Source organism: Ranitomeya imitator, chromosome 5 (genome assembly GCF_032444005.1).
Source record: "Ranitomeya imitator isolate aRanImi1 chromosome 5, aRanImi1.pri, whole genome shotgun sequence".
NCBI lineage: Eukaryota > Metazoa > Chordata > Amphibia > Anura > Dendrobatidae > Ranitomeya > Ranitomeya imitator.
Genome location: NC_091286.1, coordinates 56174777 through 56197567, shown reverse-complemented (window position 1 = coordinate 56197567; position 22791 = coordinate 56174777). Strand labels below are relative to the sequence as shown.

General features: G+C 43.2%; 1 protein-coding gene across 1 annotated transcript in view; it reads left to right on the top strand.

Annotated features, from left to right (window-relative positions):
• WDPCP (WD repeat containing planar cell polarity effector) overlaps positions 1–22791 on the top strand; it is a 380247-nt gene that overhangs the window by 326273 nt on the left and 31183 nt on the right. Inside the window, exon 15 of the mRNA XM_069768696.1 lies at positions 12732–12852. Within this exon, the coding sequence (XP_069624797.1) occupies positions 12732–12852 (121 nt within the window). The remainder of the gene's footprint in view (positions 1–12731; positions 12853–22791) is intronic.

The following is a 22791-nucleotide window of genomic DNA, read 5'->3' as shown; positions in this document are numbered from 1 at the left end:
GTGTCATGTGATCAACCGGAGAGCCAGTACCGACACAAATGGAACAGCGTCAGCACCGGAGGTGAGTATAAGTGTTATTATATTACTGGGGGCACACATAGGTTGTCCAAGTAGCGAACAACCCCATTAACAGATCTCTGTGCATTTTATTCTACAGAAACAAAATTTTCTAATAAGTACAGATATATCAGACCATTAAAGTGAAAAAAGTAAGTTAAAAGTCACCTAAATTTATTTAAGAAAATTTAATAACCTAAATCTCATTTTATTTTATTCAGTGCCTCAACATGTAAAGGAGGGTATCTTTAATTTCTTCAGCCACTCATATACTTTTCTTGAAAAAAACACCTCAAATATGAAAGGGGTGTTCTGATACTTATAAGGCCCATTATGAATAAATATTCTAACCCCTAGCCACTTTTGTAATTTGCTTTATTTTTAAACTCTATACTTTTCTCCCTATCCTGCAAATTGCTAGCTATATTTTCTTCTCTTCACTTTACTTCCTGTAATGTTTCGTTTGAGGGTCATCTGCAAGACGGGCCTACACTCACTTCTCCCTTCTATCACCCCCCCTAGAACTGGACATCATCAGTGGGCAACGCAGTAGTCACTTACCACAGTTGGTTTAATCGTTGCTCTCTGATAATATCTTGAATCAATAGCTATGATAAAAGCTGTGGGAGAAGTAACTGCAGCACCAGCACACTTCTTCTGTCGCCATTCTGAACAGAGTGTCATCGCGGGGCAGCACTGCTGTCACTCACCCTTCTTCTATCACCGCTCTCTGATGATGTCAAGTTTTGGAGAAACAAGCTGCAGGCCAGCGATGTGGTTAACTCTCAATAGCTTCTATCAATTCCATTGATTCCAGAGGTCATCAGTGTTCGGCGATGAAAGTACTAAGTGACCGTAGCACCACCTCCGGATGACGTCTGCTGTTGTGAATTCTGTGGCAGAGCTCCCTCCTGTGGTCACGGGTGGTACTTCGGCTGATTCTCTCTGTGAGCTTCCGTTGGTGGAGGAAAGTGGTACTGCGGCTTCTGAGTTTCCTTCCTCAGGTGATGTGGTGAAGTCGTTAGGTGCTGCTCTATTTAACTCCACCTAGTGCTTTGATCCTGGCCTCCAGTCAATGTTCTAGTATTGGACCTGTTTCCTCCTGGATCGTTCCTGTAGCCTGCTGCTCTGCATAGCTAAGTTCCTCTTTGCTATTTGTTTGCTGTTTTTTTCTGTCCAGCTTGTCAATTTGTTTTTTTCTGCTTGCTGGAAGCTCTGGGACGCAGAGGGTGTACCTCCGTGCCGTTAGTTCGGTACGGAGGGTTTTTTTGCCCCCTTTGCGTGGTTTTTGTAGGGTTTTGTGTTGACCGCAAAGTTTCCTTTCCTATCCTCGCTCTGTTCAGAAAGTTGGGCCTCACTTTGCTAAATCTATTTCATCTCTACGTTTGTCTTTTCATCTTAACTCACAGTCATATGTGGGGGCTACCTTTTCCTTTGGGGTATTTCTCTGAGGCAAGGTAGGCTTATTTTCTTTCTTCAGGCTAGCTAGTTTCTCAGGCCGTGCCGAGTTGCATAGGGAGCGTTAGGCGCAATCCACGGCTGCCTTTAGTGTGGTTGGAGAGGATTAGGGATTGCGGTCAACAGAGTTCCCACGTCTCAGAGCTCGTTCTTGTTTTTTGGGTTATTGCCAGGTCACTGTATGTGCGCTGACCTCTATGTCCATTGTGGTACTGAATTACCTTTCATAACAGTACTGGAGGCCCAAAGTACTAATGATTCTCAATAGAGGGAAAAAAGAAGTTCTGAGACCATTTTTTTTTTCTCTGCACTGTGTTTTGCCTTTTTTTTCCCCTAGACATTTGGGTGGTTCAGGACACAGGTGTAGCAATGGACATTAAAGGTCTGTCTTCATGTGTGGATCAGCTCACGGCAAGAGTACAAAGTATTCAAGACTTTGTGGTTCAGAATTCTATGTTAGAACCGAGAATTCCTATTCCTGATTTGTTTTTTGGAGATAGAACTAAATTTCTGAGTTTCAAAAATAATTGTAAACTATTTCTGGCTTTGAAACCTCGCTCCTCTGGTGACCCAGTTCAACAAGTTAGGATCGTTATTTCTTTTTTGCGTGGCGACCCTCAGGACTGGGCATTTTCTCTTGCGTCAGGAGATCCTGCATTAAGTAATATTGATGCGTTTTTCCTGGCGCTCGGATTGCTGTACGATGAGTCTAATTCTGTGGATCAGGCAGAGAAGAATTTGCTGGCTCTGTGTCAGGGTCAGGATGAAATAGAGGTATATTGTCAGAAATTTAGAAAGTGGTCCGTACTCACTCAGTGGAATGAAGGTGCGCTCGCAGCTATTTTCAGAAAAGGTCTCTCTGAAGCCCTTAAGGATGTCATGGTGGGATTTCCTATGCCTGCTGGTCTGAATGAGTCTATGTCTTTGGCCATTCAGATCGGTCGACGCTTGCGCGAGCGTAAATCTGTGCACCATTTGGCGGAATTACCTGAGCTTAAACCTGAGCCTATGCAGTGCGATAGGACTTTGACCAGAGTTGAACGGCAAGAACACAGACGTCTGAATGGGCTGTGTTTCTACTGTGGTGATTCCACTCATGCTATCTCTGAATGTCCTAAGCGCACTAAGCGGTTCGCTAGGTCTGCCACCATTGGTACGGTACAGTCAAAATTTCTTCTGTCCGTTACCTTGATCTGCTCTTTGTCATCGTATTCTGTCATGGCATTTGTGGACTCAGGCGCTGCTCTGAATTTGATGGACTTGGAGTATGCTAGGCGTTGTGGGTTTTTCTTGGAGCCCTTGCAGTGTCCTATTCCATTGAGAGGAATTGATGCTACGCCTTTGGCCAAGAATAAGCCTCAGTACTGGACCCAGCTGACCATGTGCATGGCTCCTGCACATCAGGAGGTTATTCGCTTTCTGGTGTTGCATAATCTGCATGATGTGGTCGTGTTGGGGTTGCCATGGCTACAAGTCCATAATCCAGTATTAGATTGGAAATCCATGTCTGTGTCCAGCTGGGGTTGTCAGGGGGTATATGGTGATGTCCCATTTCTGACTATTTCGTCATCCACCCCTTCTGAGGTTCCTGAGTTCTTGTCTGATTACCGGGATTTATTTGATGAGCCCAAGTCCGATACCCTACCTCCGCATAGGGATTGTGATTGTGCTATCGATTTGATTCCTGGTAGTAAATTGCCAAAAGGTCGACTGTCTAATTTGTCTGTGCCTGAGCACGCCGCTATGCGGAGTTACGTGAAGGAGTCTTTGGAGAAGTGGCATATTCGCCCGTCATCGTCGCCATTAGGAGCAGGGTTCTTTTTTGTAGCCAAGAAGGATGGTTCACTGAGACCTTGTATAGATTACCGCCTTCTAAATAAGATCACGGTTAAATTTCAGTACCCCTTGCCATTGTTATCTGATTTGTTTGCTCGGATTAAGGGGGCTAGTTGGTTCACCAAGATAGATCTTCGTGGTGCGTATAATCTTGTGCGTATTAAGCGAGGCGATGAGTGGAAAACTGCATTTAATACGCCCGAGGGCCATTTTGAGTATCTAGTAATGCCATTCGGACTTGCCAATGCTCCATCAGTGTTTCAGTCCTTTATGCATGACATCTTCCGAGAGTACCTGGATAAATTCCTGATTGTGTACTTAGATGACATTGTTATCTTCTCGGATGATTGGGAGTCTCATGTGAAGCAGGTCAGAACGGTGTTTCAGGTCCAGCGTGCTAATTCTTTGTGAAGGGATCAAAGTGTCTCTTTGGTGTTCAGAAGGTTTCATTTTTGGGGTTCATCTTTTCCCCTTCTACTATCGAGATGGACCCTGTTAAGGTCCAAGCCATCCATAATTGGACTCAGCCGACATCTCTGAAAAGTCTGCAAAAGTTCCTGGGCTTTGCTAATTTTTATCGTCGCTTCATCTGCAATTTTTCTAGTATTGCTAAACCATTGACCGATTTGACCAAGAAAGGTGCTGATGTGGTCAATTGGTCTTCTGCTGCTGTGGAAGCTTTTCAAGAGTTGAAGCGTCGTTTTTCTTCTGCCCCTGTGTTGTGTCAACCAGATGTTTCGCTTCTGTTCCAGGTCGAGGTTGATGCTTCTGAGATTGGAGCAGGGGCTGTTTTGTCGCAGAGAAGTTCTGATTGCTCGGTGATTAAACCATGCACCTTCTTTTCCAGGAAGTTTTCGCCTGCTGAGCGAAATTATGATGTTGGCAATCGAGAGTTGCTGGCCATGAAGTGGGCATTCGAGGAGTGGCGTCATTGGCTTGAAGGAGCTAAGCATCGCGTGGTGGTCTTGACTGATCATAAGAACTTGACTTATCTCGAGTCCGCCAAGCGGTTGAATCCTAGACAAGCTCGTTGGTCGTTGTTTTTTGCCCGTTTTGACTTTGTGATTTCATACCTTCCGGGCTCTAAAAATGTGAAGGCGGATGCTCTGTCTAGGAGTTTTGTGCCCGACTCTCCGGGTGTATCTGAGCCGGCGGGTATCCTCAAAGAGGGAGTAATTGTGTCTGCCATCTCCCCTGATTTGCGGCGGGTGCTGCAAAAATTTCAGGCTAATAAACCTGATCGTTGCCCAGCGGAGAAACTGTTTGTCCCTGATAGGTGGACGAATAAAGTTATCTCTGAGGTTCATTGTTCGGTGTTGGCTGGTCATCCTGGAATCTTTGGTACCAGAGAGTTAGTGGCTAGATCCTTTTGGTGGCCATCTCTGTCGCGGGATGTGCGTACTTTTGTGCAGTCCTGTGGGATTTGTGCTCGGGCTAAGCCCTGCTGTTCTCGTGCCAGTGGTTTGCTTTTGCCCTTGCCAGTCCCGAAGAGGCCTTGGACACATATCTCTATGGATTTTATTTCAGATCTTCCCGTCTCTCAAAAGATGTCAGTCATTTGGGTGGTCTGTGATCGCTTCTCTAAGATGGTCCATTTGGTACCCTTGTCTAAATTGCCTTCCTCCTCTGATTTGGTGCCATTGTTTTTCCAGCATGTGGTTCGTTTACATGGCATTCCAGAGAATATTGTTTCTGACAGAGATTCCCAGTTTGTTTCGAGGTTTTGGCGAGCCTTTTGTGGTAGGATGGGCATTGACTTGTCTTTTTCCTCGGCTTTCCATCCTCAGACTAATGGCGAGACCGAACGAACCAATCAGACCTTGGAAACATATCTGAGATGCTTTGTTTCTGCTGATCAGGATGACTGGGTATCCTTTTTGCCTTTGGCTGAGTTCGCCCTTAATAATCGGGCCAGCTCGGCTACCTTGGTTTCACCGTTTTTCTGCAACTCTGGGTTCCATCCTCGTTTCTCTTCAGGACAGGTTGAGTCTTCGGACTGTCCTGGTGTGGATACTGTGGTGGACAGGTTGCAGCAGATTTGGACTCATGTAGTGGACAATTTGACTTTGTCTCAGGAGAAGGCTCAACGTTTCGCTAATCGCAGACGCTGTGTGGGTCCCCGACTTCGGGTTGGGGACTTGGTTTGGTTATCTTCTCGTCATATTCCTATGAAGGTTTCCTCTCCTAAGTTTAAACCTCGTTTTATTGGTCCTTATAGGATTTCTGAGGTTCTTAATCCTGTGTCTTTTCGTCTGACCCTTCCAGATTCTTTTTCCATACATAACGTATTCCATAGGTCATTGTTGCGGAGATACGTGGCACCTATGGTTCCATCTGTTGATCCTCCTGCCCCGGTTTTGGTGGAGGGGGAGTTGGAGTATATTGTGGAGAAGATTTTGGATTCTCGTGTTTCAAGGCGGAAACTCCAGTATCTGGTTAAGTGGAAGGGTTATGCTCAGGAAGATAATTCCTGGGTCTTTGCCTCTGATGTCCATGCTCCCGATCTTGTTCGTGCCTTTCATATGGCTCATCCTGGTCGTCCTGGGAGCTCTGGTGAGGGTTCGGTGACCCCTCCTCAAGGGGGGGGTACTGTTGTGAATTCTGTGGCAGAGCTCCCTCCTGTGTTCACGGGTGGTACTTCGGCTGATTCTCTCTGTGAGCTTCCGTTGGTGGAGGAAAGTGGTACTGCGGCTTCTGAGTTTCCTTCCTCAGGTGATGTGGTGAAGTCGTTAGGTGCTGCTCTATTTAACTCCACCTAGTGCTTTGATCCTGGCCTCCAGTCAATGTTCTAGTATTGGACCTGTTTCCTCCTGGATCGTTCCTGTGGCCTGCTGCTCTGCATAGCTAAGTTCCTCTTTGCTATTTGTTTGCTGTTTTTTTCTGTCCAGCTTGTCAATTTGTTTTTTTCTGCTTGCTGGAAGCTCTGGGACGCAGAGGGTGTACCTCCGTGCCGTTAGTTCGGTACGGAGGGTCTTTTTGCCCCCTTTGCGTGGTTTTTGTAGGGTTTTGTGTTGACCGCAAAGTTACCTTTCCTATCCTCGCTCTGTTCAGAAAGTTGGGCCTCACTTTGCTAAATCTATTTCATCTCTACGTTTGTCTTTTCATCTTAACTCACAGTCATTATATGTGGGGGCTGCCTTTTTCTTTGGGGTATTTCTCTGAGGTAAGGTAGGCTTATTTTCTTTCTTCAGGCTAGCTAGTTTCTCAGGCCGTGCCGAGTTGCATAGGGAGCGTTAGGCGCAATCCACGGCTGCCTTTAGTGTGGTTGGAGAGGATTAGGGGTTGCGGTCAACAGAGTTCCCACGTCTCAGAGCTTGTTCTTGTTTTTTGGGTTATTGCCAGGTCACTGTATGTGCGCTGACCTCTATGTCCATTGTGGTACTGAATTACCTTTCATAACAGTCTTCATCAGTGGTGGTGATGAAGTTGCAGGGAGCTGAGTGCTGGGCATTCTATTTGAAACTCCCATCAATGAAAATGTCACAGGAATAGAAGAAACAGATTTTGGGATTAGAGTAGGGTATTTAAAAAGGAGCAAACTACAAAAGTGGATAAAGGTTAAAAATAGACATTTAGATGTTTAGAAAGTGCATTTTAGGTATTGGACAACCAATTTCAAATACAGTCATGGCCAAAAATGTTGACTACCTTGAAATTGTTTCAGAAAATTAAGTATTTCTCACAGAAAATTAATGCAATAAAACATGTTTTGTTATACACGTGTTTATTTCCTTTGTGTGTATTGGTATACCACGAAAACAAATAGAAAAAATGGCAAATTGGACATCATTTCACACAAAACCTGAAAAATTGGCCAGACAAAATTGTTGACTCCTTTCCACAAATGTGGGTAAACAACTTTCACGCATGTGATGTTTGTTCTAACTCACCTGTGGCAAGTAATATGAAAATCACACCTTTAAACCAGATAAAAAGGAGAGAAGTTGACTCAATCTTTGCATTGTTTGTCTGTATGTACAAACTAAGCGTGGAGAATAGAAAGAAAAGAAGTGTCTGACTTGAAAACCAAAATTGTTGAAAAATATCAACATGTTCCTTTGTCCACGTGCGCACGATAATCAAGAAGTTTACAACCCATGGCACTGTAGCTAATCTCCCTGGACCTGGATGGCAGAGGAAAATAAATGAAATGTTGCCACACAGGATAGTCCAGATGGTGGATAAGCAGCCTCAATCAAGTTCCAAAAAATTTCAAGCTGCCCTGCAGGCTCAGGGTGCATCAGTGTCAGTGTGAACACTTTGTCAACAATTGAATGAAGTGAAACGCTATGGAAGGAGACCGAGGAGAAGCCCACTGTGGACACAAAGACATAAAAAAGCTAGACTGCAGTTTGCTAAAATGTATGTGAGGAAGCCAAAATTCATCTGGGAAACCGTCTGGTGGACAGATGAGATCAAGATAGAGCTTTTTGAACAAGCAAATCAAATGGAATGAGTCCTACAAAGAAAAGAGCACAGTACCTATAGTGGAGGTTAAAAGATGTTTTGGGGGTTCTTTTGGTGTATGTGGCACTGGGTGACTTGACTGTGTGTAAGGAATCATGAAATCTGAAGACTAACAAAGGATTTTGGGTTCCAATGCAGTGCCCAGTGTCAGAAAGCTGGGTTTGTGTCCTAGGTCATGTTTCTTCCAGCAGGACAATGACCCTCAACATGGAAGCACCCAGAAATGGATGGAAGCAAAGCGCTGGGGAGTTCTGAAGTGGCCAACAATGAGTCCAGACCTAAATCCCATTTAACACCTGTGCAGAGATCTTAAAATTGCTGTTGGAAGAAGGCGCGTTCAAATATGAGAGACCTGGAGCTGTTTGCAAAAGAAGAGTGGTCCAAAATTCCAGTTGAGCGGTGTAAGAAGCTTGTTGATGGTTATAGGAAGTGATTGATACCAATTAATTATTCCAAAGGATGTGCAACCAAATATTAAGTTGAGTGTGTCAACAATTTTGTCTGGCCTATTTTTGGGGGTTTTGTGTGAAAGTTTGTCCAATTTGCCCTTTTTTTGTTGTTGCTCCAATACACACAAAGGAAATAAACATGTGTATAACTAAACATGTAATTGTAATCATTTTTTTGTGTGGAATACTTGATTTTCTGGAACAATTTCAAGAATGCCAAAACTTTCGGTCATCACTCTTGTAGGAGTTAGAATTGATATTGAATTCTCACTGAATGATTGGCGTAGAACTCTAAGTAGCGTACATAAAAGCCACCAAAAGGCCCTTCTGAATGGGAATCTTTTTGCAATGGTATTTTACCTTTCCAGAGGTAAAGGTATTTTACCTTTTTCTAAAACATTTAAACTCAATGGACTTAAGTCTACCTTCAACCGTAAAAACTATGAAACTATAAAACTGATTTATCAGTACCTGTATCCCCTTGTTGAAGATCTGACCGGGAGGGCACTAATTTAAATATTTGATGGTCTAGTAGTACTGCACATTAATTTGGTGAGACATCATGCTGAAGTATGTTCACCTTTAGGAGACAGAACATGTCTCCGTTCTGACTGCTGTGATAGCTGTTTACCATTATGAACAGATGCACATGGTACCTTCAGGTATTTATAAATTGCTCTCAAGGATGTCCTAGACTTGTGAAGGTCCACAATTCATTTTCTGACATTTTGGCTGTTTCGTTTTGATTTTCCCTTGTTGTCAAATAGGCAAGTGGACCTTTAGGGTATGTGCACACGTCCCCGATTATTCGCATATTTTTCGCATTTTTTGCGTGTTTTTTTCGGCGGCTTTCCGCAGCAAAAACGCTTAAAAAATGCATACATTAAGCATCCCATCATTTTTGGTTTCCACAATTTTTGTGCACTATATTATTGCATTGGGAACCTCCGGCAAAAAATCCGCACAAAAAAACGCGCACAATACGCGACAAAAACGCGTGCAGAATTCCTGAGGAAAACCTCAGGATTTTCTCAGGAAATTTCTGCATAATTTCTAGACGTGTGGACATACCCTTAAAGTAGGCCATAAAATACTGCCATATCTACACCTCCAATTACATCAAATGATGTCAATTAGTTTCTGATGTCAGAAGCTTCCGAAGCCATGATAATACTTTCTGGAATTTTCCAAGCTATTTAAAGTCAACCTGATGTATGTAAACCTCTGATCCACTGGAATGATATGGCGAATAATTAATGAAATTATTTGTAAACAGTACAAACAACTTTTAGTTCGATGATGCGCAATCTTTCGAGGGGTTAAATATGAATTTGGATTACTTTAACCTTTGTGTATGAAATCTTGAGACTTCAGATGTATTTTTTATAGTAAAATTCAATTAAAATTATTTAAGAGACAAAATGTAGTACATCAACATTAAAAATAAATGGATACATACACTTTTTTTTTATAAATGTCATATACGGTACATTGAAATTGCAGTACCGAGAAAGAAAAGTTGTGCAGTTAAGATAACACAATCAATGGACTAATTAGTGATCTGCAAATTATGAAAGAAAAGTATGAACGGCACACACACAAATGCATGCACTGAGAAGCCATGGACTTCTAACGTTGAGGTTATTTAGCACCTTAACCCCTTTCTGCCCTCTGATGGAATAGTACGTCCGATGGTAGTACCCCCGCTTTGATGTGGCTCCGGCGGTGAGCCCGCATCAAAGCCGGGACATGTTAGCTGTTTTGAACAGCTGACATGTGCCCGCATTTCTGACCTTGAGAGCCACATTCAGCTCTGAGAGAGGGTCGCGAGCCACATTCAGCTCCCGCCCCCTTCACAATAGTGACAACCAAAGCCCCCATTACAGGCATAATGGTAACTAAAGCTTTTCCACAAAAATCACCCCAAAGCAGTATACTAAGATCCAGGGGTTCACACAATACCCGCAATTGAGTATTCTCCTATAAAGCACTCCCAAGACACTGTCGCACCCAGCTTCAAACACCTCCTCTGACAGGTGGTGTCATCTTGTCTCAGCGTACCATAATTAAATCATCTCAATACCCCTAAGATCAGTGCATCCAGATCTGCTCTTCTGTACAGGGCTGCTCACAAAATTCACCATTTTCAGATGTGCTCTTCATGCCTGTTTGCTAGAACTGGAGCTAATGCACCAAGCTGGCAGACAGCCGCGAACCACAATTCATGTGCCCGTGAGCCACAGGTTGGGGACCCCTGCTTTAAGGCAAGTAAAACATGCAAACAATGCAAAACAGATAGTAATACTATTGGAACCTGTGGAACATTTGAGAATGATAGTTAACAATTCTGAATCATCTTATATATAGTTGTCTAAGGGTCACTTCAGTCTGTCTGTCCTTCTGTCACGGTTATTCATTCGCTGATTGGTCTCGCCAGCTGCCTGTCATGGCTGCCGCGACCAATCAGCGACGGGCACAGTCCAGAAGAAAATGGCCGCTCCTTACTCCCCGCAGTAAGTGCCTGTCGCCCGCATACTCCCCCCCCCGGTCACCGCTAAGGCTACGTTCACACTAGCGTTATGCTAGTGCGCGTCGGGTTAGCGTCGGGCGACGCACGCGTCATGCGCCCCTATATTTAACATGGGGGACGCATGCGGTTTTGTTTGTTGCGTTGTGCGACGCATGCGTCTTTTTTGCCGCAAGCGTCGGACCAAGAAAACGCAACAAGTTGCATTTTTCTTGCGTCCGATTTTCGGCAAAAAACTACGCATGCGTCGCAAAGCGCAGCGTTTTTGCCGCGTTTTTGCGTGCGTTGCGTCGCCGACGCAGCGGCGCACAACGCTAGTGTGAACGTAGCCTAACACAGGGTTAATGCCGGCGGTAACGGACCGCGTTATGCCGCGAGTAATGCACTCCGTTACCGCTGCTATTAACCCTGTGTGTCCCCAACTTTTTACTATTGACGCTGCCTATGCGGCATCAATAGTAACAAATGTAATGTTAAAAATAATTAAAAAAAAAAAACCTGCTATATTCACCCTCCGTAGTCGCTCGCGCCGGCCGCCATCTTCCGTTGCAGGTTCCGGTGGCAAAGATGGTATGGGAGAAGGACCTGCCATGACGTCACGGTCATGTGACCGCGACGTCGTCACAGGCCTTGCGCAACTGCGCGAGAAGGACCTGCGATGACGTTACGGTCATGTGACCGCGACGTCATCACAGGTCCTACGCTCATACCAACCCTGGGACCGGAAGCTGCCGTGGACTACAAGGGGCCTTTGGAAAGGTGAGTATATGTTTATTTTTTAACCTGTGACAAACCTGGCTGGGCAATATACTACGTGACTGGCCAATATACTATGTGGCTCTGTGCTGTATACTACTTAGCTGTGCAATATACTACATGGCTCTGTGCTGTATACTAAGTCACTGGGCAATATACTACGTGGCTCTGTGCTGTATACTACTTCGCTGTGCAATATACTACGTGGCTCTGTGCTGTATACTACGTCACTAGGCAATATACTACGTAACTGGGCAATATACTACGTTGCTGCGCAATATACTACGTCACTAGGCAATATACTACGTAACTGGGCAATATACTACGTAACTGGGCAATATACTACGTGACTGGGCAATATACTACGTGACTGGGCAATATACTATGTGGTTGGGCAATATACTACATCACTGGGCAATATACTACGTGGCTGGGCAATATACTACGTCACTGGGCAATATACTATGTCACTGGGCAATATACTACGTCACTGGGCAATATACTATGTGGCTGGGCAATATACTACGTGTCTGGGCAATTACTACGTCACTGGGCAATATACTACGTGGGCTGTGCAATATACTATGTGTCTGGGCAATTACTACGTCACTGGGCAATATACTACATGGCTGGAAAATATACGTGACTGCAATATACTACGTGGCTGGGCAATATACTACGTGACTGTGCAATATACTACGTGACTGTGCAATATACTATGTGGCTGGGCAATATACTACGTGGCTGGGCAGTATACGTGGCTGGGCAATATACTACGTGGGCTGTGCAATATACTACGTAGACATGCATATTCTAGACTACCCGATGCGTAGAATCGGGCCATCATCTAGTTACTTAAATAATCATTTTACACTTAATTAATTATGGACATAGAGTTGCTAGCCTCTAACCTTTGGGCTATAGATGTTAATTCATCATTAACTGGGACTGACGAACACAAGATAGAATTATAGAAAAATAAAGACAGTAAAGGAGAGGAAAACGGAAACCCTGGGGTGGATAAATTGGGAAGGAAAAGAAGCTAGAAGGTGAGAGGAGGAAAGAAAGAGAAAAATAGTGTGGGGTCAGAAGGGTCTTACATGTCTCTTGTAAATAGGAATTTATTTAATGGTTATTCTCTTATGTTCTTACGTGAAATTGTTGCTTTTCTCTACATTCAGAGTCTTTGGTGACGGCAGATAGACTGGATGCTGCGAGCGAAGCTTTTGTTGATCTCTCTTTGAGTCAAGATGAGAGGTGTTCAGAAAGGGTCTCCTCTGTGAAAAACATCACAGGCAGCAGGTAAGAGTTTTCTTTGTCCAGTACTTAGAATTGTTGGATATTTTCTAATTATTTTACCCATACATAGTAACTGAATTAATTAGCAATAGGATTACAGCAAGAGAAAAAATATACAGGTCTCCAAACCATGTGAGAAGTAGTAAAAAGCAGACGTTTCTGCCCTCCCGAGCCTCATTCACACATGTGACGGTTGGGAAGTAGAAGGTGAAGATCGTGATGATTGTACGGTGACATGCTGTGAGTTTATGGAGGACAACACTACGTAGTTGCACTTTGATTCGGCACAAACCTAGGCTTTTTTCCTTTTCCTGTGCTTTCGGTTATGTATATTTAGTCCTATACGTTGGTTATACAGTTGACAGTCACATAGATATGCAGACATTCATGAATCAGATGTGCGTCTAATCAAGATCAGTCTTCTGAATATGTGACAAGGCTCGTTAGAGGGTCGACATTGACTTGTAGTATTTCTACTTCCAATAGGTGGCACTAGAGTTCTAGTTCTCTTCCTCTCTGAAGAGACAATTTGCATAATTAGCATATTTCCCAGAGGAGCATTGCGGCTTTAAGTCTCCTCATCTCGGCATGCTTAGCATGTCTATTTTCGCAAGGAGAAACGATACTTCTTAAATGACACCTCAATACACAGTAGATCACTTTGCCTCTCTGCTCCTGCTCTCCTGTCTGCCACACTATATGCAGTCATAATAAAGAGGTGGACTTTCAGTTTGGGGCAGGCAAGTTCATTGGACAATATCAGGAGCAATGCATGCTGGGAAGTGAGAATGAAACGTTAAGGAACCTATAGTGCTGGCAGAATGTTGATAAAGAGATACTGCTCACTTAAAAAGAGAGGATGGCAAGTTAAAGAGTCTAAAAATCAGGACAGTTCCTCGACGTACTAGTTTTAACTAGTTGTGGGGGATGAAGGCAGAAGGTCATGCTTTTCTGTAAGTTTTGTATTAATGGACAGGCATGTTTTAAACTTCATTCAGATTTATTTCTCACCCTTAACTTTGCTCTCATGGCCGGTCTTGACAAGATTATTCGTATCATTATAATAATAGTGAAAATGTATAGGCATAAAATATTTTTTTTGGGAGGGTTTGATGGACCAAATTCTTTTGTGACATTGGGGACCCTGTTCTCTATATCTACCTGAATTTTTAAGTTGTATACCTTACCAGTGTATGCAAAACGGAAACATCCGAAAATACAGAAAATATATCTAGGGTAACATTAGTCGCCCATACGTCACATGTAACAACCCATGTTATTATTCTCACCATACAGCATAATTGAACCAATTTCAGTGCATCAAATTAAGATGTCTGGATAGGGACGCTTTACCGAGTCAGTGTTATTGTCATTGCAAGTATCTACCTGCATTGTTTCGAAGAATCGTAGAGCAAGCCATTTTGTCTGTTTTTTTTTTCTTTTTATTTGTTTTTCTTTTTTTTCATATAATGCCTGTTACATGAAATAACCTGTACAAAGCAACCACATACTCATGACTGGCAGCAATAAAGGTTTTGTCTGTGTAAAGTATACTGATTGATCAAAATGAGCACCTGGATGTCTAGATCATGAGAAGACAGTGTGATAATTTGGCCACATATACAAGATCAGGACATCTGAAGCTCAAACCTTGGGCCGTGGCCGTGGTTGATTTCCACGGCAAAAGATGTGTATTTAGATGTGAAGTTAATTGAGCATTATGGTCCCATATTACCGTCGTAAGAATTACAACCTACGTTTAGATAGGCAGACCATGATCTCTCTCATGAGCCACTTTATATTCTGCTGAAGTTGGTGAATGGTACCTTCTCCATTTACTTTTGGAGGAGTTGCAGAAACAGACTTGTAAGGATGATGAGCCAGTGGCTCTCTCACCACGAGGCAGAGCTCAGCCATATAAACATTTTGGCATTTAATCAATCTCCATATGACATTGTATATTTAGATCCCATCATGTTTAAGCAAGAAAGTTTTGGCAATAAAAAAAAATTGCAAAAGCTTTCCTGACCACATATGATGGGATGCACTGATCTTCTTGACCCAAGGCTCATGCTCGGGAGTCCAGAGAGTCACCCCATCCCATTGACACAAATTTGTACTCAGAATCCTTTACTCTTTATAGGAAATCTGTCAGTAGGATCCGCAGTTCTAAGCCATCTATATGGGCACGCAGGTCATAGGTAGCTGAATAAAATGATACCTTGATATCTGCTCTCAGATGTCTTATTCCAGATAAATCCACCTTTTTCTTATTATGTACCGTATTTTTCAGGTCATAAGACTCACTTTTTCTCTCAAAAATTGGGGTGCAAACGGGGGTACCTCCTTATAATCCAAATGTAGCTTAGCGAGGTGGGCATGGCTCCGGTGGAGCGGGTTCTCAGGAGGCCGGGCCATTGCTGCAAGAAGCCGGCGGCAGCAGGAGTAGAGCGATGCTGCGAGCCCCAGGCTGGGAGAAGGGGGGTGTTCAGTGGTGCGAGGCTGCGTCGGGCCTCGAGTTTTCACAAAATGTCACAGTGGAGTCCTCGCACTGCCAATCATTTTCACTGCAGTGGACTTCAGGAAAATAGTTGCCTCTAGCGGCGCATGCGCAGATTGAGATTTTGGCTCCTGAGATCTCAATCTGCAAGTGTGTCACTTTCTGCGGCTATTTTCACGATGTTCACCTCAGTGAAAACGATTGGAAGTTCGGGGACTCCGCCAACATTTTCTGAAAGCCCGGAGCCTTGCACCACTGAACACCCCCTCCTCTCAGCCCAGCACCCACAGCATTGCTCCAATTCTGCTGCTGCCGCCAGCTGCCTGCAGCAGCGACCCTGCTTCCTGGGACCCCGCTACACCACAGCCTCTCCTCAGGTAAGCTACTATAAAATCATACAATAAGACACACCATCGTATTACATAAAAAAATTGTTCTTATTTTCTGCCTTAATATTTGGGATTAGTCTTACGGTCCGGTGCGTCTTGTAATCCACAAAATACGGTAAATGTTAAAATCTGTTGACCTGAAATAGATCTGCCTGGAAATCTGCCTCCAGAGCTTATTTTATATGAGAATGGACATTACCAGTGTGAGGCAAGTTGTGACTGACAATCTGATTTACTTATCTCACACTGTTATCGCCCTCTTTCCTTTTTAAATAATGTATTGAGGCAGATTCTTAGGGAGATCTATGTCCAGCCCATAGATTTTAAGAGCTCATTTACATATTAAGAAAAACTTTGATTTTTCTGGAGTAAAGGTACCTTCGCACTGAGCGACTTTAGAACCATAACGATAGCGATCCGTGACGTTGCAGCGTCCTGGATAGCGATATTGTTGTGTTTGACATGCAGCAGCGATCAGGATCCTGCTGTGAGATCGCTGGTCAGAGCTAGAAGGCCAGAACTTTATTTCGTCGCTGGATCACCCACTGACATCGCTGAATCGGCGTGTGTGATGCCGATCCAGCGATGTGTTCACTTGTATCCAGGGTAAACATCGGGTTACTAAGCGCAGGGCCGCGCTTAGTAACCCGATATTTACCCTGGTTACCATTGTAAATGTAAAAAAAAAAAACACTATATACTTACATTCCGGTGTCTGTCGCGTCCCCCGGCGTCAGCTTCCCTGCACTCCTCCTGCATCCTGTGTCAGCAGTGTAAAGCAGAGCACAGCGGTGACATCACCGCTCTGCTTTACGGCCGGCGCTTACACAGTGCAGGGAAGCTGAAGGCAGGGGACGCGACAGACACCGGAATGTAAGTATGTAGTGTTTTGGTTTTTTTTACATTTACAATGGTAACCAGGGTAAACATCGGGTTACTAAGCGCGGCCCTGCGCTTAGTAACCCGATGTTTACCCTGGTTACCAGGGGACTTCGGCAACGTTGGTCGCTGGAGAGCTGTCTGTGTGACAGCTCTCCAGCGACCACACAACGACGAAACAGCGACGCTGCAGCGATCGACATCGTTGTCTATATCGCTGCAGCGTCGCTTAATGTGACGGTACCTTAAGACATCGGATCGCAGATATCAAGGTATAATTTTAATTAAATTTCTGTGACCTACATGCCTATGTTAGATGGCTTTGGAGGGTTCATCCTACTGACTTATTCCCTCTAATGATTATTCATGTTTTTTTCTATGTTTTTTTCTGAAAAACCTACATGAGTCAGCATAGTGAACTAGACATTAACACAACCTGATTCCAATGCTGAGAATTTCACTTTAACGTCGCTGTAGTTTAACCATTGATGTCATTCCAAAAGAAAACTTCCTTGGGACTTAGATGAGGATTTAGACTTGTAGAAAGTATTAATTTCCTTGCTACTGTTTTGCCAACGTTGAGATCTAGAACATTGAAGATCTTTAAGAAGGAATATTATATTGCATTATTATTTGCACATACAAACAGTACAGTTAGATATCTGCTTATACAAATATACGCCAATATCCCTTTACTTAAGGTACCGAGGACAAAAGAGGCATCTGACATACAGTCTTCATCAAACGTCTTATGTATAGTTGGAGGTTCCTTGCGCCAAGATAAACTCTTTGCTGACAGAGAAGCTTGACAATTATTTTACCTTAATCTATTACTTGGCCCATCCCAGAATGACCTTGTTTACTCATCTCAAAGTCTTTGAGTGCATTTTAACTTGGCACACAAACAGGACATGTGGCATCTCTAAGGAAGGCATTGGTATCTCAAGATATGCAGAAGGCTTGAAAGAAATATCCTGCATGTCACAATGTAGGAGTTAACTTGTTCACTGCTTTTTCCCTGTGTTCATTTTTGTTGTTTTGTTATGCCTCACTTTATATGATTCTGTTGGGCCTGTTTTACACCATGTATTTAATCTGAAACATTTATACATTATATTCTTTGTAAATACAAACGTAAGTCAAATAGATGTACTTTTAACATACATTTGTGCACATATCCGTTTCGATCTGTTGTTTACAGGATGCAAAAGATGCAGTCTGCTGCACTAGTTTTCGTTCTTATTTTAGTCCTGCTGCTCCCCAGAGTATTACATTTTCTTTTTAATCCGCCATAATGTTACAGGGATATTGTCCTTTTATTTAATGCTAATTTTGATTCTCTTTAGGAAGGAGGCGTGGCTCACGGGATCCTCTGGGGCGTGCCTTTAGGCTGCTCTGCATTATTACCCTGTGTGCCACTCGCCCTTTAAATTAGCACTAAATAAAAAGACCCATACCACTGGAACCATATGTCATGTTTAAAAAAAACTGGAATACTCAGGGAAGGAGCAGTAACAAAAAAAGAGCAAAAATTGGGCACTTTTGAACTTGTGACTGGTCCTCTTTAATTAGATATATATGCAGATATTGGCAACAAAAATATATTTTACAATATTGTACCTGCGCATAGCGTAACAAAATACTTTAGTAAACATTAACGATGGGTGGTTACCTAGTGGGTGGAAGGATAGTTGTGAATCCGTCTATGGGCGTGTATGGCAAATCTGGGATTGATCGTGTGAAGGGACTGAAATGGGAAACGGTACACAAATAGGTAACAGTATCAAAATATGTAACTACGATCACAAGTAGTGAGCCACTAAAAATAGGATAATATCAATAAAAACAAAAATAGAGTGAACTATACGGGACTAATAAGTACCTATATAGTGAGTCACTTATATAGAGCTATAAAAAGGGGGGGGGGCTAGTGAACTAACACCCTGGGAAGTGCATTACCTGACAGAAGAAAATGGTAAGTAATATATATATGTGTCTCCAGTTCGTGCACTAGATACATAGCAAGTGGGGATCCAGTACCTGTCATGTAAATAATCATGGGGAGAAAACAGGTGGAGTTGTACTTAGAATGTCCGTACACTCTTGGCAATAATGGCAGACAGTCGTTGTACTTAGCTTTGGTAAGCGCTGTCTTTAGAAGTCCTCAGGCGGCTGGTGCAGGCGCCGTCCCGGCCGGTGACGGACGCTCGCGCGGCCTGTGTTAAATCCTATGCGATGCTGTGCAGGACCTGCGGTGACGTTCGGGTCACGTGCTCGTTCGTCACGTGGTGCTACGGTGTGCTGTGGGAGCATGAAGGAAACCGAGGCATTTCCGAAACGCGTTGGTTTTGGCTCCCACAGCGCACCGTAGCACCACTAGGGGCACCACGTGACGAACGAGCACGTGACCCGAATGTCACCGCAGGTCCTGCACAGCATCGCATAGGATTCAACACAGGCCACGCGAGCGTCCGTCACCGGCCGGGACAGCGCCTGCACCAGCCGCCTGAGGACTTCTAAAGACAGCGCTTACCAAAGCGAAGTACAACGACTTTGTCTGCCATTATTGCCAAGAGTGTACGGACATTCTAAGTACAACTCCACCTGTTTTCTCCCCATGATTATTTACATGACAGGTACTGGATCCCCACTTGCTATGTATCTAGTGCACTACCTGGAGATACATACAGTGGGGCAAAAAAGTATTTAGTCAGTCAGCAATAGTGCAAGTTCCACCACTTAAAAAGATGAGAGGCGTCTGTAATTTACATCATAGGTAGACCTCAACTATGGGAGACAAACAGAAAAAAAAATCCAGAAAATCACATTGTCTGTTTTTTTAACATTTTATTTGCATATTATGGTGGAAAATAAGTATTTGGTCAGAAACAAAATTTCATCTCAATACTTTGTAATATATCCTTTGTTGGCAATGACAGAGGTCAAACGTTTTCTGTAAGTCTTCACAAGGTTGCCACACACTGTTGTTGGTATGTTGGCCCATTCCTCCATGCAGATCTCCTCTAGAGCAGTGATGTTTTTGGCTTTTCGCTTGGCAACACGGACTTTCAACTCCCTCCAAAGGTTTTCTATAGGGCTGAGATCTGGAGACTGGCTAGGCCACTCCAGGACCTTGAAATGCTTCTTACGAAGCCATTCCTTCGTTGCCCTGGCGGTGTGCTTTGGATCATTGTCATGTTGAAAGACCCAGCCACGTTTCATCTTCAATGCCCTTGCTGATGGAAGGAGGTTTGCACTCAAAATCTCACGATACATGGCCCCATTCATTCTTTCATGTACCCTGATCAGTCGTCCTGGCCCCTTTGCAGAGAAACAGCCCCAAAGCATGATGTTTCCACCACCATGCTTTACAGTAGGTATGGTGTTTGATGGATGCAACTCAGTATTCTTTTTCCTCCAAACACGACAAGTTGTGCTTCTACCAAACAGTTCCAGTTTGGTTTCATCAGACCATAGGACATTCTCCCAAAACTCCTCTGGATCATCCAAATGCTCTCTAGCAAACTTCAGACGGGCCCGGACATGTACTGGCTTAAGCAGTGGGACACGTCTGGCACTGCAGGATCTGAGTCCATGGTGGCGTAGTGTGTTACTTATGGTAGGCCTTGTTACATTGGTCCCAGCTCTCTGCAGTTCATTCACTAGGTCCCCCCGCGTGGTTCTGGGATTTTTGCTCACCGTTCTTGTGATCATTCTGACCCCACGGGGTGGGATTTTGCGTGGAGCCCCAGATCGAGGGAGATTATCAGTGGTCTTGTATGTCTTCCATTTTCTGATTATTGCTCCCACTGTTGATTTCTTCACTCCAAGCTGGTTGGCTATTGCAGATTCAGTCTTCCCAGCCTGGTGCAGGGCTACAATTTTGTTTCTGGTGTCCTTTGACAGGTCTTTGGTCTTCACCATAGTGGAGTTTGGAGTCAGACTGTTTGAGGGTGTGCACAGGTGTCTTTTTATACTGATAACAAGTTTAAACAGGTGCCATTACTACAGGTAATGAGTGGAGGAAAGAGGAGACTCTTAAAGAAGAAGTTAGAGGTCTGTGAGAGCCAGAAATCTTGATTGTTTGTTTCTGACCAAATACTTATTTTCCACCATAATATGCAAATAAAATGTTAAAAAAAAACAGACAATGTGATTTTTTGGATTTTTTTTTCTCAGTTTGTCTCCCATAGTTGAGGTCTACCTATGATGTAAATTACAGACGCCTCTCATCTTTTTAAGTGGTGGAACTTGCACTATTGCTGACTGACTAAATACTTTTTTGCCCCACTGTATATATATTACTTACCATTTTCTTCTGTCTTCTGTCCCCCCTTTTATAGCTCTATATAAGTAACTCACTATATAGGTACTTATTAGTCCCATATAGTTCACTCTATTTTTGTTTTTATTGATATTATCCCATTTTTAGTGGTTCACTACTTGTGATCGTAGTTACATATTTTGATACTGTTACCTATTTGTGTACCGTTTCCCATTTCAGTCCCTTCACACGATCAATCCCAGATTTGCCATACACGCCCATAGACGGATTCACAACTCTCCTTCCACCCATCGTTAATGTTTACTAAAGTATTTTGTTAGGCTAAGCGCAGGTACAATATTGTAAAATATATTTTTGTTGCCTATAGCTCCCTTTTCTCCTCTGTGTGGTGAGGAGCAGCACCCGCAGCTATGCCTATCCATCTCACGAGCGCCGCTAATTCATATACTAGTATATGCAGATATTGTCTGTAGATATAAAATGTCAAAAACTTGGATACGCTTCTTCATGCACTAGCTTTCCTTGTTCTTATTTAAATATACACATTTGTAGATTCAGACTGAAGGAAATAAAACCATGAAGGAACATGTATGGAAGCAGTGAGTAAAGAAACACACATGAAGCAGACCAGAATAGGTGTTATAGACTAGATTTCTCAAAACACCCCACTCCTACGCCTAAGCGCCCAATGTAAAGAGAAAAGCTATCACAAATCCTATTTATTCCTACTATGATAAATTTTTTGTGTAAAGATATTGATAATTATGACGTATTGGGAGCTGCACACACCTCTCACCACACTGTCTCAGTTGTGACTACTCTTACAAGTTGTCACGTAGCTCTATATGAGTCGAATTGTAATCAGATAACAAGTCTTATTACAGATATCAGTGCAATTGTGCTTCTCTGGCAGGTAAGTTGTGGAGGAAAAACTTGACGTGCTAGAAAAAAACTGACTACATTTTTGGAATCAGCATGCCAATTTTAGTATAAATCAGCTCAAAAACCTAACTCAACAGAAATTTTTTTTTAAATTGTTCCCCAGTGTTATTATTATTTATTTGGTGCTCACTGTGAAGCATGGAGGAGGAAATGTGATTTGTGTTCCTTCGTGGTTTTGCTGCCGTCAGTCTGAATTTACAATGTGCACATTCTAATAAGAACACGGAAAAACGATTGTATGAGCAGGTGTGACCAAACTTACTCTGTCCACAAAAATACACGGGCATGTGAACAACTCCATAATCTATTATAGGTGCGGGTTCTATATGTGAAAAACACAGATAGTACTCGTACGAGAAAAACTGGTGTCTACACCTCTTTTATTGGGACATCTTGTTCTCAATGGAGTTCGCATTGGACAATTCCTACTTGCTAGGTTTACTGCTATAGGAACCTTCTACCTGGACATGTCCTCACCCACTGGGACGCTCGCAGGGGGGAATCTAGCTGTGAGTGTTCAGTTTGCCTGCATCACCACCAAAGGTAAATTACACATTACGCATCATTGCCAATGTAGACACATGTCCACTACTGAATATCTGCTGTATGCCCCTGAACGTGACTGTCTGGTCCTAAAATTAGGTAACTACAAACTGAGATGAAGGAGGACACAAGACAAATTATATTGTGTCATTAGTGAAAAGTTAAGTACACCCTTACTGCTTCCATAGAAATGGAGTGTAAATAGCTGCCAGGTGCTGCTAATCAAATGCCCTTGATTGTTCATCAGCAAGTGTGACCACCTTGTCAAATGCAGAAGTTCAAAGAGGGTGCACTTTGTTTTTCTCACTTATTTGGAGACACAAATATACAAAGTACAAGTTTACAACCATGTATTTGTTACCCCTAGATAATATTTGCTCACATTAACCGTTGAAAAAAAAAAT